Source organism: Lissotriton helveticus, chromosome 1_1 (assembly GCF_964261635.1).
Source record: "Lissotriton helveticus chromosome 1_1, aLisHel1.1, whole genome shotgun sequence".
NCBI classification, from domain to species: domain Eukaryota; kingdom Metazoa; phylum Chordata; class Amphibia; order Caudata; family Salamandridae; genus Lissotriton; species Lissotriton helveticus.
In genome coordinates, this window is record NC_136057.1 from 993,932,527 (window position 1) to 993,951,474 (window position 18,948).

General features: G+C 46.9%; 1 protein-coding gene across 1 annotated transcript in view; it reads left to right on the plus strand.

Annotated features, from left to right (window-relative positions):
- EXOC4 (exocyst complex component 4) overlaps nt 1-18,948 on the plus strand; it is a 1,743,085-nt gene that overhangs the window by 277,434 nt on the left and 1,446,703 nt on the right. Inside the window, exon 4 of the mRNA XM_078677470.1 lies at nt 8,214-8,377. Within this exon, the coding sequence (XP_078533596.1) occupies nt 8,214-8,377 (164 nt within the window). The remainder of the gene's footprint in view (nt 1-8,213; nt 8,378-18,948) is intronic.

The window sequence follows — 18,948 nt, forward strand, 5'->3', positions numbered from 1 at the left end:
TGATTGCGCAGTGAGAGGAGTTTGTAAACACCAGTCCTCTTGTTAAAAAACATAACATAAGCAGCAGAAGACGTAGGCTGACATTTGACCTCAGTCTTGAAAACTCAGCAAATGAGACAAAATAAAGAATTTAAATACAACTTTATTTATTGCTTGGACTTTCGTGATCCACCAAAAATTAGCTCACAATCCACCAGTGGGTGGCGAGCCACAGTTAAGGAAACACTGCTGAACAGCATGGGCATTGCTGACTTTGGTAATAATTTGTAGCCATGTGGTATACTAGTGTGGCTGTTGTGTGGCATGGCTAAAAGTAATAATGATAATAAACAAGCATTTGCAATGCAATAGGTCTCGCATTAGGAAAGTTTGAGCTATTGGTCTTGTGAATGACATTTTTTTTATTTATGTGTTGGTTTTGAAAATAGCTAAATTAATAGCTTTGTCATTTACAATGCCAATAGTTATAACTTTCGCAAATGTGACACCTATAGCATTTGTAATGCAACATGTTTTGTATTTACGTGACTTAGATGTATTGATATTACAAATTACAATGGCTTTTAATTTTTTTAAATAATTAATACTTAAATAAAAGTGATTGTAATTTATAATGGCAATAGCTTAAACTTTTGTAAATAACTTTTGTGAAGATTATGTTCAGTGTATTTTATTGTGACGAAAATCCAAGAACAGAAGTGAAATATTAACATCTTTTTGTGACATTTGTAATACAGCTTGAAACATTGAGAGAACATATTTGAACCAGTTGTTGTTGAATTGTTGCGCAGATTGATGCTGGTGTGGCGCTGAGTGATGCTGTGGTGGTGCTGAGTGGTGCTGTGGTGGTGCTGAGTGGTGCTGTGGTGGTGCTGAGTGATGCTGAGTGGTGCTGTGGTGGTTCTGAGTGATGCTGGGGTGGTGCTGAGTGATGCTGTGGTGGTGCTGAGTGATGCTGTGGTGGTGCTGAGTGATGCTGTGGTGGTGCTGAGTGGTGCTGTGGTGTGCTGAGTGATAATGTGGTGGTGCTGAGTGATGCTGTGGTGGTGCTGAGTGATGCTGTGGTGGCGCTGAGTGGTGCTGTGGTGATGCTGTGGTGGTGCTGTGGTGGTGCTGAGTGATGCTGTGGTGGTGCTGAGTGATGCTGTGGTGGTGCTGAGTGATGCTGTGGTGGTGCTGAGTGATGCTGTGGTGGTGCTGAGTGATGCTGTGGTGGTGCTGAGTGGTGCTGTGGTGGTGCTGAGTGATAATGTGGTGGTGCTGAGTGATGCTGTGGTAGCGCTGAGTGATGCTGGGGTAGCGCTGAGTGATGATGTGGTGATGCAGAGGGCAGAAAGGCACAAAAAGCGAGTCTAACAGAGGGCAGAAGGGCAGAAAAACAAGGGAAAAACGAGTCTAACAGAGGGCAGAAGGGCACAAAAAACGAGTCTAACAGAGGGCAGAAAGGCACAAAAACCGAGCCTAACAGAGGGCAGAAAGGCACAAACAAGTTATTGCTTTATAAAACACAGTGAATAGTAGCATGGCTCAGTGAGTAGAATGCTCTCTGCTGATACAAAATGGAGTGGTCATAGGGACACAAATCCTTTCTGCACACGGTCTATGCCCAAAATGCTCCACACAGACCACAACCATGAGGTAGCAGCCAATATCACGTGCAATCAGGGACTCTGGAATGATGCGACAGGCAACTCGGGTGGCAGTGTTTAAGCAACTTTAGATTTGTTTGAGTGTGAAACTTATTTTTGTTAAAATCTGCAAATTACAAGTGAGTTGATAGATTATGTGGCATGTGCAGAAACTCCATAATGACACATAAAAGACCGCAGCCACTGAACAGCTTAATTCCAGTGGCCCTGCATTTAAACCATCATTACCCAATAAATTAGCCTATACTGCACTTGTTATGTTATGTTATGTTATTTACATTTTTAATGCGCACAGCTGCTCCAGCGAAGGAGCGTCCTGGCGTGATGTTACAGTGTTAAGTGGCATGAGCCATACAAATGGTAAAATTCTGCTATGCAAATTAATTTACCATACGTGTTCTATTTCAGGTTTTTCTTGTCAAACGAAATTTGTATTTCACATCTCAATTCATTCCATAAGCACCTTTCTTTGATAACAGTTGCTACAAAAAGACCCAATTCAACAGTGCTCATTGAATCAACCTCGGAAGGATGAAAGTCTATGATGACCCAGCTGAGAGATTCAAACCACTGACCTTCAAATTACATGCAGATATCTGCAACAGGCACATAAACCCCCAGAACAAATATGGCCATTACATCCTGCACACTGATGGCACCTGGTTCCAGGCCCGTCCAGTGGCGCAAGGTCACACGCTGAGAGAGTGATCGTCACGGGTGTGCTGAGAACGGGTGAAATGATCCCTGTAGTGCTGTGTGTGCGCTATTGTTTGTGTTGGCCTGTATATGTTTTGCCGACCTCAAAGTGAACCCTTTCCAGTTACGCGTTCATTTTTAACACTGCCTGCATTACTTTCACTGTTTGTTCTTCACAAGCGGTGATAATGTTAAAGCCGTGGTTGATAATATGCCCCTATATTTCTACACAGAGCTCAAACATATGGCTTCACGGGGGTCAAAGCAGGTCAAACAGGTAATAACTGCGCATCAACACTTTAGTAGGAGCGCTCTGGGGAAGAAAAGGGAGGAAGGGGTTAAGGGTGGTTGCATAGTGGGAGGGTAACTCAGTGAGGAAAATGGAGACAAACAGCCCTAAAAGAATGCTGATTGTTTTAGACAGAGAGGATGAGGGATAACATCCAGAGTTGACGACTTTGGAATTGTGGAGCTGGGTTCGAGTTAGCGTTGGCCCTGTGTCTACAAAAAAAGAGAAAAATGCCTGGACATGACCATCTGAAAAATGTAAATAAAAGAATGGCGAAAGTTGTAAACGAATGCATTAGGTTTAAAAGCAATAAAGGCAATTGGACGGATGAATGCATACAGCCGACATTTCAAACACACCCAGAGCAAACTAAACAAGAGACAGGCTGTAGTTGGAACCGAAAGCGGGTGAATTAAATGCTTACGATGCAAAAGAAAGAGAGAGCTACCAGTGTAGTGGCCATCTTAGATAAGAAACCACCAGTAGCAGTTTTACTAGGTAAACGAAGAATACATTTGTGCTGTTCCAGGTTGAACAAAAAATCAAAGAACTACTGTGTTATGGGATCATATTACCACAGCCAATCTATGGGCTCTGCACAGAACTGGGACATGCCTATTGGCTATCAAGTCTGCATGTGCCTCTGTAATGTATAAACACTAAACAAGTTTGTGGTCTCAGAGTGTGTGGCATAATGTTCAGAGCTGCCGACATTGTGACTGGTAAATCGAGTTCGAGTCTCAGCGTTGCAAACATGAAAGTTAAAATGAGTATGCTTGAGAAAGCTAAGAATAAATCACCACGTGTCCAAGTCGGGTGCGTGTCAAACTGAAAAGAGAAAGGTCTCCAGAAACTCTGAAGATCTGTGATAGACGCATGCGGTCGTGAAAACACTTGCGCATGCCATTCGCTTAGTCTTAATAAACATGCTGAGGTAAGGGTGAGCACGGGTAACAAAAGAGATAAAAAGGAAAGTTGGCCACGTGTGTGGGATAAACTTACTAGGATGGTGAAAACCTTCCAGCGAATCTGTAGCAAGGAGTTTTACCGACGCGCGGCATCTGGAGTGTTTAAATGGGCAGAAGGGCAAAAAAAAAACGCGGCCGCGAAATGATATTAAATAAACGCGGCCGCGAAATTAAATTAAAAGCGGCCGGGAAATGCAAGCGGCCTGTGAAGCAGGGGGCGGGGGAGCAAATCCCTTTGAAGAGAAGCTCACGGCCGTGAAAGTGAAAGCAGGGATGTAATTAGGGGGAGGAGAAGTGAGGCCGAGCGCGCACTGCGCACGCTGGGGAAGCAACAGATGCCTGTGGGAGGGAGGCTGATGGCGTTGATGTGGATGCTCTTTCCGCTCGAGTAATCCACACGAACTGTCCGAAATCCGCGATGGTTTCAGACCTTGGTTTGGCCTCTATACTCTCACCTATTATCCCTTGCGGGATTAATAGGCGAGACCTAAAAAGGACTGTGATGCATCCAGTGCTAATGCTCTTGATATATATGCACAAATGAGTTTTAGCCATCCTGCAAAACATCTATGCTGCTGTACAGTATGGCTACAAAACATTGCTAAAGCCAATAGCTCTCATATGCGAGACCTGTTGGCTTTGCCAATACTTGTTTCCTTAGTTCTTTTACAAAGCAGGTTCTTTCCTGCATTTGAGTCTGAAGTCATACTGATAGGAGCAAAGAAAGTTACTGATGTGACTGCTTAGTTGCTCGGCCTGTCTTTTCCACCTGTTTGTGCGAAAAACAAGATTATTTAAGAGGTTTTTTAATATGATTTGTTTAAAGAGGAGTAACTTTACCTGATTTGACAGCTCTAGAGACGATTTATTATGAGTTGGCGGATTTAACTGTTAACTGGAAAAAAGCAGGGCTACGAATGAGGTACACATTTTTTTAGGTCAGATAAGATGATTTTGTCTTCACTGTAAGTTGGATGTTTGATTGTATAGAGGGTTTCTAGCAAGGTCTGAATATTACCTTCTAATCAGAAAAATGAAAGTCTGGAGGGAATGAAAATGTGAGGGTTTTCTATTTTTTTATCTTTCTAAGAAGAATTGAGCTATGTTGAAGACTGGTTCATTCGAATTAGGTAAGTCTGCTTTTCAGGACGTGAAGATGTTGACAAAATATATCATGGTGGAGCCCTCCGTATGGGCAGTCCAGGACTTTGAACTGTACTATCTGGCGGCCCAGCTGCAATGGCTCACGCAGGCGGTCGCTCGGGAGTTCAGGGGGCCGGATGGCCCAGAGGATCGATGGTTTCCAAGACATGTTTTGTCCTTTGTGATCCTGGACCAATGGTTGCGGGTCGATTCATTGACCTATCAGGAGAAAGCGCCGAGGGCATGTTGGAATAGAAGCAGGCGTAGTGTGGGTGGTACTCGTCCATACGCACCAGAGATACCTCTCGGACTGTGCACGGCACTCCCGCACGGAGGGGACTGGTCGGTACTGGCAGAGTGGGAAAGACTGGGGTTGCAGATGTTAGGTCACTTGTATGAGGAGGGGGCTCTCTTGCCTTATCCAACACTGCAGGACAGGTACGGCTTGCCCAGGGTTGACTTTTTGCTGCATGCCGCTCTGGTATCAGCGATTAGAGAAACACTGGGGGAAGGGCTGCTAGAGCCTCAAACATCCCTGACAAGCCAATATGTAGTAATGGCCGCAGGGAGAGTAAAGGCAGTAACGTGCCTGTATAGGCGAATGGTAGAGGAGAGACTACAGCCACTATCTCAGCTGCGAGGAAAATGGGAGGTGGACTTGGGCAAAGATATACCTGAATCGACTTGGGCTAAACTAGTGGAAAGGGCGTGGAAGGGTACGCGGAATGCTAGATTCCAACTGATCCATTTCTACATCATACACAGGGCGTACTTAACCCCAGAGCAGAGAAATAAATACTTCAATGTGGATTTGGCATGTTGCCCTAGATGTTGTTTGACTGCAGCAGACTTCCAACATATGATGTGGAGCTGCCCCCAGCTCGGAAAGTACTGGGAGGAGGAGGTTGAGGTTCTCTGCGGGCTGACGGATAGGCAGATAGAACCCAACATGGGGGCATGTATACTGCACTGGTTTCCTCATACAGCGCGAACTAAGGTAACAAGTACATTCATTCACCTGGGGTTGCTGTTGGACAAACGGGAACTAACGAGAAAGTGGCAATCCAAGCAGGGCCCTAGTGTGGAGCGATGGAAGGCGGAATTCACGAGTTGGGCAGCTGGTGAGAGTATGGTCAGGTTCCAGCAGGCCAGGAGAGCGAACAATGAAAAGCCGATGGAAACTGCACAGGCATGGGAGGCCCTGGTGGCACTGCTGAAAGCGCCATAATCGTACTCAGACTCTGACTCTTTGGAGGCTTCTCAGGAAAATGTGGGAGCACACAGACTATAGATAGGTTTGAGGTGGCTCCTGAGGGAAGGGATCAAGGTCGGACATGGCAGGAATTTATTAACAACCCAACAAGATGTTGATTAAAAATCCTGGTTCAGACTACTTAGAGCACACCGGTGGAGGGGGTTCGGCAGGGGGGGGGGGTTCGGCAAGTAACTGCGGGAGCACCAAGTTGGGCTTCCGGTATAATGTGGGGTGTTTAAGTTGCAGGTAATGGGGTTGATATTGGTAAACGGAGTGGAGCTACGACGCTTATAGCTACACTGATTCTGAAGTAACTGCGAGCTCAACTGTGGGAAATGACTTTCTACAATGTATCCAGTAACGTGCCCCTGCTGAAGATGAGCCTTGTATGGGGGGTAGGGGGGGAGGGTTATGTTTGGATTGAAAATCAATAAAATACATTAAAAAAACAAAAAACAAATGATGGAGCCCTCCGTGAAGTGATGATATTATAAATCAAATCACTTGATAGTTTCCGCCGACTTGGAGTGTTTGGTTCCAAAGCAAAACAGTTTCACTTGTCTAAGATAGAAATGCATGTAATAGTGGCGCTCATACGGCTGAGGTGCTCAATGGAGTGGAGAATCCCGATTTGGTCAGTTAACCAGAATGTTTAGATTTTGGTGCCTTTGAATGGGTCAAGAGTTGGAGTAATTTTCAGTGCATATAGGGTTACAGAAATTGCTTGATATAAAATGAAGCCCATTGTAGCTTGTATTTAGTTTGTTGACCTTTATTCTGTGAAGCTTTTATGGATACGCCCATACCTTGAACTGCTTCTTAAAGATGGAATAATTCAGTCTTTAGTGCCCATTTCAAGAGGCCTGCTGACACCTACAATACAACAGTATGGAAACTCCTAGATTATAACCTCTGGACACTTTCCTTAACAAGGTGCAGTCACTGAACTGCATGCGCTTAGGGCTGGCCATGTTTACCCAAGGGAGGCCTCTGCAGGTGCACTGTGGAAGTAGAGATGGCTAATAAAATCATCACAGATTCACTTTTTTAGGAACAGTGTATTTCTGAAGTCTACAATCGTAGTTTTAGCTGATGACAAAGAGCAGCAGTACATTCCTGGCAATGCCAAAGAGCAGGCAGATTTCTACTGACTTTGAGATGACTTTGCGAGGCCCTAAACATAGACTATTGAGAGGAGGCTTTTTGAAGAAATAAGGACTTAGTCACTGTGGTGGTGTATGTTAGCATATTTATCTTCAAAACCCAACCCCAGAGAAACAGTCTGCTGTTTCAAGGATAGCATCCGGAGGTGGAGGTGGCGGAAGAGAGGTGAAGCTGGTGGGAACCAAATCTCTTCATAGCTTCTTTGATGTATTCAGACCAGTGTATTTTGCATTAGTGCAATATTTGGAGTTTAGGATATTTTGGGAGGGCTCCATAGCCAGACCTAGAGAAGTGAAGGGTTGTTTTGCTGAGCTGAATGGGGTCCACAAATGTCTTTGCTCTTGTCTATGTACCTGTCCCTCTGCTACCTCCTATTGGATTTGGCGAGTCATCCCCTAAATTATAAGTTAGGTAGTAAATATCACAATGAGATATGTCAGGGACACTGCTCAACACTCAATAAGATGCATAGAGCTTACTGTACCTAGACACTTTTAATGTATTGGTTGTAGGTATAGGTATTTGAAATATCTAGTATTGGCAATCTGTATTATTTACTCTTTTGTCAAGATAGTGTCAGGCAATCATGTGAAGAGAACATATCTGGGGGGAAATTGCAATATGCTAGAGATTGTTGACTGGAAAAAAGATCCATATATAAAGTATTGTATACTGTTGATATTTTGTTGTTAGATGTGATTACTTCACACATGATTTCTCAAAATCAAAGTCAACATTCTTTTGTTTTCTCAGATGGATTTGGTAATGACTTAAGCATGCACTTCAATTCGTTGGTGAAAATTGTTTTAAGGAATGGGTGTGGGGTGTGTTTGTTTGTATGCATGTCTGTGTGTGTTTGTGTGTATGTTCAAATGTGCTTGTGTTTGTATGCGCTGATGCACCTCAGTGAAATCGTGACGATTTGCTGATTGTTTTCTTATCTTCAATAGTATCAGTAAGACAACTAGTTCTTTGTTGCTAGACATGCTGCGAAGATGTTGTTTGTTGCATGATAACTATCAACTGTGCTTTGGTGTTGTCTTCTCCAGGTTGCAGCAGTTGAGTCCTTGGAGGGTCCCCTTTTGCAGGTGGAAGGATTGAGTGATCTTAGGCTGGAATTGCACAGTAAGAAGATGAACCTTCACCTGGTCCTTATTGATGAACTACATCGCCACCTCTACATTAAATCAACCAATCGAGTGAAGCGTGTCTCGTAAGTGTCCACACATGCCTAAGTGTCAACAGATATTCTTTTCTCAATAGGAACCTCTTTAAAGCTAGTTTCGTATTTTAAACTTGACACCTAGGGACGTGCCTTTTTTTCGCTCTTCCATATATATTGGTGCTAAGTCAATCAATCAGAAAAGTTTTTGCACCAGTTTACACAAACAATTTATTATATACTACATAAGGTGCTTTATTTCTAACAGATAATCAGATTTTCTGTTAGATTGTCATAAATAGTGCAAACAATGCCACTGGACAGAAATCAACACAACATTGTCCTGAGGTGGTCCACCAATAGGAAAGAGGTGGAATACTCAAATCTGAGCTCTCTTTTTTCCCAGACCTCGGCCCAGTGACAGTTTTGATTAGACAGACATTTCTAGTGTTGAGAAGATATATTGTACCCCATGGAACCACAGTTACTGTCTTGTTCTCATCCAAGCTGTCAATGGTGGTTATTGGGCAAATCTCGCTTTTTACTTAGAAGGGAAGCTACCTCAGCCTACTTACAAGCTGCAAGAGTTTAAAGAATAAAGGTGATATTCCTAGCGCAGAGTCCTTGTCACGTTCAAGTGCATTCTCTGTTGTTGACCTGTTGAACTGGGGTCCTTGGTGTAATATACTTTTCTACTGATATTAAGCAGACTTGAGTAACAATTTCATGTTGTAGTTTAGTATTCACCTGAGCTCATACAATGATCACGGTGATTCATACATATGATGATGCTTTTATAGACTTGACAGTGAAATGCTTGATAGTGATGTTTATCACCTTAGTTGTATTCTTGGCTGTCTGAACTCTGTCAGTGAAACTGCTCTCCCACCCTCGCAGCTCCACCAATAACTGAGGCCCTCTTGTGCTCCTGCACTCCTGTAGTGTTGGTGTTCGAGGCCCTCCTCTACCCGCAGGTTATACCTGCGCCTCATCCCTGGTGGTCCAGTGGACCTCTGACTCCTTCTCCCGCTCCGCTTTCTGCCCCCTTCATCCTCTCCTTTCTGCTCTGTTTCACCCTTTAGCTTTTTCACCCTTCACTGTTTATATCACTTTTCGTCTGCTTTCTGCTCCGTTTCACCCTTTTACTCTTTATATCTTTTTTCACTTCTTTTTTGCTTCCTTTCCCCCGTTTTTCCCGCAGCTGCTGCTCCCGCAGCCCCTTCCCCCAGCGCGACCAGCCCGAGCCAGTTCCCCGCTTCCGCCTCCCAGCTGTCCAGCCCTCCCCGACCCCTATTTAATAGCGGCCACGCGCAGCAGGTGCACGAACGGTAAGCCTGTCTGCGCCCGTCTGCAACCCGACCGCGACCAGCACCAGGAACCCTGGACCTCCGCACTGCCAATGCTACAACCCTGTGGCACTCCACACGCTCAACCCAGGCCGCAACAACAACTGCAAGCTAGCATCACCAGGCGACACCCACGGACCCTTCAGCTGTCACCGGTGACGGCACACCTGTAGCACCTTAACTCACAAAAAGAATAAGGCGTAGAAAGCATGTATGGGTTGTGGAGGGGTTAGACAGGGAGATAATACCAGAATATGACCCGCTAGAGGGCCGACTCCTACAGGAAAAGATCCCAGTAAAAGCCATTTCATTTACCTATAAAACGTTAATCAATAATATGCCGGACAAATTGGGTCCTCTTCGAGCTAAATGGGAAAGAACCATTGGTGTAATGGACGATATTGATTGGGAGGCCGCACTCATGCATCCACGTGAAGTGGCAATCAGGCTAAGGTTGCGCCTCATCCAATACAAAATTCTGCACCAAACTTATTTTGACAGAGCAAGGCTGCATAAAATAGGGAGAGCTGTGAGCCTGGATTGTCTTAGATGCTGCACGGAATGTGGAACATTCTTAAACACCCTTTGGGAATGTAACGCAATCCAAATATACTGGGGAAAGATTGTGGGAGAGCTCAATAATATATTGGAAGTCCAACTGGAGGTGGAACCAAAGTTTCTCCTACTGGGAATCTCCACGGATGTGGACATCCCGCGACGCAAACTCGTTTTAGCCAACTTGGGGTTGGTGGCAGCTAAACGGGATATAGCTAAATACTTGGGGGCCCGCAAATACCTACACTTAAGGAATGAAGGGCAAGTCTTGATCTGTATATGGTGGCGGAACAAGTGACATACAAGGCTAGAGGTTGCCCTAGGAAATTTCAAAAGATATGGGTACCAGGGATAGAATACTATGGTTTAGAAGTGGGGGGAAGGGGAAGCGGAGGGAAGAGGACTACTGCCAGAAAGATCGGGGGAGGAGCCTTGAAAGATGTAATATTTGACCCTAATGCACCAATCCATGTCTGTTTTCCATTTCACAATTTTGGGCAGTGACACCGCCCCCCACAACTGTGCAATGTTTTGTTTTGCAACCATGAGACCCAGGGTAGACCACAGTTTATCTTTACCAGGTAAGTTGGTTGCTTTCTAGATGTTCAGGAGGCACCTTTTAGCTTCAGGACAATCCGTCACTGCGAGCACTTCGCTCATGACGTCATGTACTCTCTGCCAGTATCTCTGGACATGCTCACACTCCCATATTATATGCATGAAGGTGCCCAGTTGGCTACAATTCCTTCTACACTCCCTCCCCCCCAATAGCCCTTTGCATGCGAACCATACGGGGCCCCATAACATATACTCTGTGTAGCATTTTGAGCTGGACAAGACGCAGTCTAGCCAAAATTGCCACCTTCCTCGGAGAGGCCATTGCCTCCCGCCATTCTTCCTCGTCCAACTCCAGCCCATCTCTCACTCAATTCTCCCTCGTCTGCTCGAGGGGGTCTAAAGTGTTGTTTATCAACTTTTTATAGGTCAGGTAGATCGCTTTCTTAGGCAGGTAGCCGTCTAATAGTCTGTCTTCTAAAGGTGAAGCTTCGGGGGGAGAGGTGCCTTTCTCCAATTGTGCCAGCAGTGCGTATCGAATCTGCAGGTACCTGAAGTACTCAGAGATGGTCAGCTTGTACTCCCGCTGTAGTGCCTCGAACATTAACATATCACCTTTCACCCATAGGTCCCTGATCTTTGAGATCCCTATCAGGTCCCAATTATCAAATCCCTTAGAGGTTCTCAGAGTGCCCAGCTGTTCTGTGTCCCACAGTGGAGTTGCCAGTGTAAGTTTTTGTTCCCACCCCAGACTCCTTGTCACTGCGCGTCAAATTTGAACTGAATGCTTCGTCGGCCCTGTTAGGTGGAATTTGTTGGGCTTAGTGTATATGGCCCTATTGTAGCTTCCCCCAGGTAATATCCATCTATCCATGGCATATCCCGGATCATCAGGTCTACGATAGGTGCATTGATTTACAGCAGCTAGGTGAGCAGCCCAGCAATACTTTTTAAGGTCCAGAATCCCTCCATCGTACCAGGTAAAGGCCAGTTTATTCAACGCTATCTGGGGTCTTGCGTCCCAGAGTAATTGTCGCTGCTTTTCCTCAATCTCCTTAAAGTATCTTGTAGGGACCAAGTCAGGGGAGTTCTGCAGGGCATAGAGGAAACGCTGCAAAGCCATCATCTTAAAGAGAGCTCCCCTCCCTAGCAACGAGAGCGGGAGCCCCTTCCAACTTGCAATATCCCGCCTCAATCTCTGTAATGGGGGAGCAGATTGCAGTCGTAACGACTTTTGGGATCTGTGGTGATGTATATCCCCAGGTTTTTGAAAGACTACTGTCGTTATTTGTTTTGGACAATCCCTGGGGGTGAGGGGAGGATCCCCACTTAGGACATACAGAAGGGACTTGCTCCAGTTTATCGAGTACCCCGAGAATCTGCCAAAGAAGATCAAGCACTCCAATGAGTGACTTTCTAGGGGAGGCTAAGAATAGGAGAATGTCGTCTGCATATAATGAGATGCGGTCCCCCCAATCTTCTGACCATCGCAACCCTTGCACAACTGGATCTTCCGGATCCATTCTGCCAATTGCTCCAGAGAGAGGGCAAAAAGCACGAGGGATAGTGGATAGGCCAACCCGGGGACCACCACCTGTGCGAGTGGATCTGAGTAGAGGAGTTTGACCCATCCTAAAAAGCCAGGTCCAAATCTCATTTTTGCCAGTACCGCAAACAAGTATGGCCATTCGATGGTATAGAACGCCATGGTGGTATCTAATGAAACAATTACTGCCGCCTCTTGGATGGTGGCCACCCTTCCCAACACTCCGTGCACTCTACGAAGGTTTAGCGTAGTGTTGCGATGGGGCATAAAGCCTGATTGATCCGGGTGCACCAGGTCACTAATGACTTGGGGGAGTCGGTTCGCCAAAAGCTTTGCCAATATTTTGGGTTCAGCATTAACCCCTTCCATGCTGGGCCGATTCTGCTCCTGTGCTGAAGATTTCAGCGCGGGTGCGGTCCTGACAGCCCCCAGCCGTCATCAGCACACGAGCACTGTAGTGCATGACGGCTGGGGGCCGTCATCAGCATGGAAGGGGTTATGCAAAGAGATTGGCCTGTAGGATGAGCATTTACTCTTTGGTCTGCCCTCTTTATGAATGACCACGAGCGTTGTCAACCTCTGATCGGACGGAAGCGAACCTACCCTCTTACTTTCTTCGAACATGGCTCGCAGGTACTTAGCTATTTTGTCCAGTCTTAACTTATAGAGCTCGATGGGCAGGCCGTTAGAGCCGATGGCTTTTCCGGCTTGGAGATTCCTTATTGCTTGCGCTATTTTGTCATTTGTAAAGTGACTGTCTAGCGCATCCGCTTCTTCAGCCGTGAGGGCAGGGAGTCGTATGTCTCTGAGTAGATCTCGGGAGTCACTCTCGAGCAAGGGGGTGCTCGATTGGTATTCCATGCTATAGTAAGCTGCAAATTTGTTTGCGATATCTTGGGGGCCGGTGATTGTATGACCCCCTTCGTCTAACAGCACTGGCACTAGCCTATTTGCCATTTCTCTCTTGTCAAGCCAGGCTCATAACTTCCCAGCTTTGTCCCCTAAATCATACACTCTGCCTTCTTGTTCCCTCCCCCATATCCTTGCTCTGTCAGTGGCTATGGCTTTAAATTCATCTCTTTTCATATGCAGGGAATGTAATGGCTCCTGAGTGACCTCCCCCTCGATCTCTTCCTCCAGCCGGAGGATCTCGTTCTCAACTTCAACCAGATCTTGCTGCTTCTCTTTTCATGCCCCCGCTATCAGAGACAGTGTTTGCCCCCTTATGAATGTTTTAAAGGATTCCCATGATGTTAGGGGGGACTCTACCGACCCCACATTGTCTTGGAATTCGTTTTCTAAGGACTGGAGTAGGGCTTTTTTGATCACAGGGTTACGGATGTACCATGGGTTTATGGGGGGATCCTTCCCACCCTCGTGGCCTCCAGGACCAGGTGAGCCTATACTGGGGAGTGATCAGAGATACCTCGTGCCATGTGTTTAATTTCCCGTATATTAGTGAGTTGCGATGCTGGCACAAGGAGATAATCTATGGGGGATAGGCTATTATGTGCCCCTGAATATAAGATATATTGACTACCATCTGGGTGGTATGCCCGCCACCCTTCAGCTAGACCTAAGACGTTCAGGAAGTCTGGAAGCCATCGACAGTACGGGCTAATGTCCCAGGGAGTATAGCGATCCAGTGAGCCTGAGACTACAGAATTGAAGTCCCCTCCTACGAGTAGGAGGCCCTCCGGTAGGGATAGCAAAATGGAGCCTATATCTTTGAATGTGCTGTTCTCCAAACCTGGTGGTACGTAGACCAACAATATCGTTAGTGTGTTCCCTTCCCATTGTCCTGTGACTGCGATGTATCTGCCCCTGTCGTCTAACCGTGTTGATTGAATGTAAAGGGGGAAGGAGTTCTTGAGCCTAATACCCACTCCCCTAGAACCAGTTGTGGACCCTGAATGGGCCACTAGATTATAGCCCCATCTGTTCATTGCTCTACAGGAGTGGCCCATCAAGTGGGTTTCTTAAAGAAGTACTATATCCGGGGAGTGTCTTTTAATGTGCTGTAGAACAAGGCAGCGCTTTATTTTGTTCCCCAATCCATTGACGTTCCAACTCAACAATCTCAAGCTTTTATCCCAATGCATACTCATGAAGACCTAACTGTGTCTCACATACCTCTTGATACCAGCAGACAGATGTTGTCGATTTAACTCGATTACCTACAAACCTACAACCCCCCTCCCAACTCGCCCCCCCTCCCTGCTGCCCTGCACTTTGGGCCTGACACTGCCCATAAACATAACAATGCAGAGTGCCTATCGCCCTAACGGTAGAAAACTGAGGGGTGAGAGGCTCTGCCCCCCTGCCCCCCTACTTAACTTCAGACATTTGTAACACCCCGTATGGAGCGAGCCACCATCAACATCTATCACTAAAAGAGATTAAGTAATTTCACCGAGCTGGTATCAACTGCCAAATGAATTACCCCTCAGCCATACACAGGTTGGGTCACAAACTATGATAATGACAGAGCCTTGGGCCCCCAGGTTTGGGCGTGAAGCAAAGACAGGTGCCCGAACAGTTCAAGTTATCAACAGGCATTATGCTCGCTGACCCCTCTCCAACCTTCCAGCCATTCTGCCGCTACCTCAGGATCCTCAAAAAGACAGGCTTTTTCACCCGCCTCCACCCGGAGCCGGGCCGGAAACAACATTGAATACTTTATTTCTCTGTCCCTGAGTTTCTTCTTTACAGCAAGAAATGAGCATCTCTGCTTCTGTACCGCTTGAGTAAAGTCTGGAAAGAAAAGGATTTCACATTCTCATATCGGAGGGGTGAGGCCACCCTAGCACATTGTAATATTGCATCTCGCTGCGGAAGTTAAGGACCCTGGCCAGTATTGGACACGGAGGAGCACCTGGTCTCGGTCTGCCCCTTGGGACTCTGTGGGCCCTTTCAATCATAACATTTTTTGATAGTCCCTTGGGTTGCAGGTAAGTGATTATGAGGTCCACCACAAAGAGATCAGTCGCCTGCCCCTCCGCCCTCTCCGGCACACCAAGAATGCGCACGTTATTGCGCCTAGTGCGCCCTTCATAGTTATCCAGTTTTTCTTCCGCAAACTTCCTGAATGTTTGAAGTTCTTGGATTTCTAGTTGGAGTTGGGAGGTGTCATTGACTAGGCTAGCCGTAGAGATCTCAACCTGCTTGACTTTTTCGCTCATCTTGACGAGATCCGCCCTGATAAGGGACACTTCCAACGTGATAGTGTCTATCCTCTGCTCCAGTGAAGTCCTGATGCCGGAGATCGCTTCCATAACATCCTTAAGGGTGAGCTCTGGAGCATTCCCCTCTGCTCCCCCCATGGACTTATCCCTGACTTGTTGTTCCTGGATGGCGGCTTTTGGGAGCGTATACCGGTCCAGCTTATTTTGTTGCGAGACCTTCCTCTGCTCCCAGTCTAAAAGCTCTCCACTGGCTTCCAGTGAAAAAACGAATTCTCTTCAAAATTCTGTGCCTGACCCATAAGCAAATGTATGGTAATGGTCCTAAATACTGGTCGGAGAAGTTACACTGGTATCAGCCAGGCAGATTGCTCAGATCCAGTAATGAGACACTGCTTACTCCTCTCAGAATTCATATTGCCAGGAAAGGGGGTAGTTCTTTCTCTTGTCTTGCTCCGGCATCTTGGAATAAAATGCCTTTACACCTGCGCATCACCCCCGAACACAGCTGCTTCCGTAAAAATCTTGAAGACCAGGCTTTTTGAAAACTAAGTAATTACCTCATCATCTCTTTGTCAGAGCTGTCTGCAAGTGCCATGAGACTCTTGGGAGTGATGTGTGCACGATACAAATATCCCTGACTTGACTTGACCTTGGGGCCCCTCGTGCCCAACATTGTAGTCCTTTCCTGGGTAGCTGCCACCTTCCCTCTCGCCAATCTGGGGAAGCCGGCACAGTTCACAGCGCCGCCAAACACTGTAGCCGGGCGCCTCACGTTCAGTTGGGGCTCTGGCTGCCCAAGGATTGTATGCCCAGGGAGAGAGGAGGGAGGAGAGGCGCTGTGGCCTTCCCCCTGTAACGATACCACGCCACAAATGAAGGGCAGAACCAGACACGCCGATGAGCACTGGCGTCCCCTATGGGCCTCTCCTGCCAGCAAGCGCGGCCCTCTGGAGTCTATTGGGCCTCCCCCATTGGACCCTGATTAGCCATGAGTCACTCCTGAGCAGCCAGTGCACGCAGCAGTTGCTCCTTCAGTCCCCGGATTTCGCCAGGCTTAGTTATTCCCCCAGAGAATGGCCGCCGCTGTCCCCATCTGCCGCTCCACCCAGCGTTGTACAGGCTAGCCGTAGGCTTATAAAGGGGACATAGCAGACCCGGATTGCATGAAGGTGGGTTTTATATGTATATAGTTATCAATAGAACCCTACCAGTTATTCAGGCTGTTCCAAGGAAGTATGTCATACTTATGAGGATTAATTCACGTGCTTGGACAGTGAGAACCACACCTGTACTGGTAATATTGGTTTACATTAGTGCAATCAGACTCCTCCAGTCTTCTAAAATCAGGCATAATTGCGTGCGCGTAACTGTCCCTATACCGTTATGTTCACCTGAATTGGAGGAGCATTTGATGTCATTGCCATTAGCATGGACGTTTGACCCAGAGTGCTCCGGTTCAGCTCTTCACATCAGCTCCTTACAGGACTCATGTAGTGCACATGTGCACCCGAGCGCGCCTCTCCAAACATGGGAGGAGCGGTTGACGCTCTAGGTACACAGATACTTTGCCTTCCGGTTCCTATACACGTTTGCCACGTCTCTGGTGACTTGTTCATGGGCGGGACCGGAGGGAGTAACCGGGCCTCAGCAGCGCAGCAACCTGAATCTGCACGGTCCTGGGAGAGACACACTGTAGGGCCACAGCTCACTTTGATGAAGTAAGTGGGGTCTTTTTGCAAGGCAGACCAATTGCGGGTCGAGGTGAGCGCTCGGACTTGGGCGCAGAGTCGTGGTCCAATTGGGTGTGTTCGGCATCTCCTCACGATGCTACAATCCTACTAGGGGGGTTATAGTTTTACTACACAGCGCATGTTGGGCCGACCTGACCTGCCCTCCCGACATATTGGGGAGCTGTGTGGTTTTCCACTGACGCTCCATTTTATTGATTCATCAATTGTGTTCTTCTATCCTCATATCTCGCTGTGTGTGACTATAGGGAGCTGTCTTCGCTCTCCTGCTAGTTCAAGTTTAGATTTTAAATGAACTCGGTAAGCTTCACGTTGTGCATGATGGTGTTTCCTGTCCCCTGGCAACGAGGCCTGATTTTTGTATCAGTAATATTGGTATTATCGGTGTTGTTTTACATTTGCTATAAGCGCGCACTCTCTGGGACGTAAATATAAATGTATTTACACCGCCGGGCGTTTTATCGCGCTACTATGTCCTGAGCTGGTGTTATTACACCCTTGATGTTTTGCTGTTTTCATGGGGGTAGGGGGCTACACACCACTTCAGTTGTTACTATTTTCTGCACAGAGGGCAGAGCACTTTTCAGTTCACACGTGTTTTTATTAATTCTGTTACAGGTTCCTCTTGGAGAGCAAGGCGCTCTACCACACTTTCTCTGAGCAGTTACTCAGAAAGGGTTTCTTAACTTCACCCCGGATTAAAGGAGGTAGGGTTAGTACCTTTGGGATAATTTCATAGTGAGTCCTGATGAAAGCCGGGGTATTACGCTCTGCCAGCTGAAACATATCAACGATTTTGCAGATTGGAGGGGTTGGTAACTCATTATAAGTTCTCCGAACCACCATCCACTGGTCCTGCTGTGACCATTTTTACTCTGGACAGGGTACCCAATATTAAAATTGTAATAGGGACTCCCTGTGGCCAGTTTTTATCACTGTCTCTGCACCTATTTTCACTTATGATCCCATATTATTGTCATTTATTTGTTGTATTGTCTTCCCCCTCCCTATTGCTCCACCTCCAGCGTTGGTCTGCGCTGAGGTGTGTTAGCAGCCCTATGATGAAGCATGACACAGTTTGCTGTGTGTGAGGGCAGTTTTAACACCCCTGTGTGATTCCCCCACTTTTTGTTTACAGCAATCCGAGTACACAGTCCCTCTTCTATACTGTGGTTACACACCTGCAGCACCACCAGGACCACGGATCTAGCACAACCTACCCACAAGAACACTACTGAACCGAAGACCCTGCAATGCATCCTCCTCAACATCCGATCTCTCCACAAACATGGCACTGAAATCTGGGACCTCCTTGATGGCACCACCCCAGACATAGCATTCTTCATAGAAACCTGGTCCAACACCACCTCGGACCGGACATTGCCATCGCCATTCCCCAAGAATACAAGATCTCCTGGAAGGAGCGCCCCACCCGCTCTGGAGGAGTAATTGCCATTGTCCACAAATCCACCCTCCGGCTGAGCACACTCCCGTACGAGCCCACAGACCTGATGGAACACCTACATTTCAAGATACAGGCCGGCCCTACCACCACCCTCCGAGAAACTCTCATCTACCGACCCCCCCGGATCCCGCGGACCATTCACCAACTCCATCACGGACATCATCACCCCGCAAGCCATCGCATCCATCAACTACACCCTGCTGGAGACCTCAAGTTCCACCT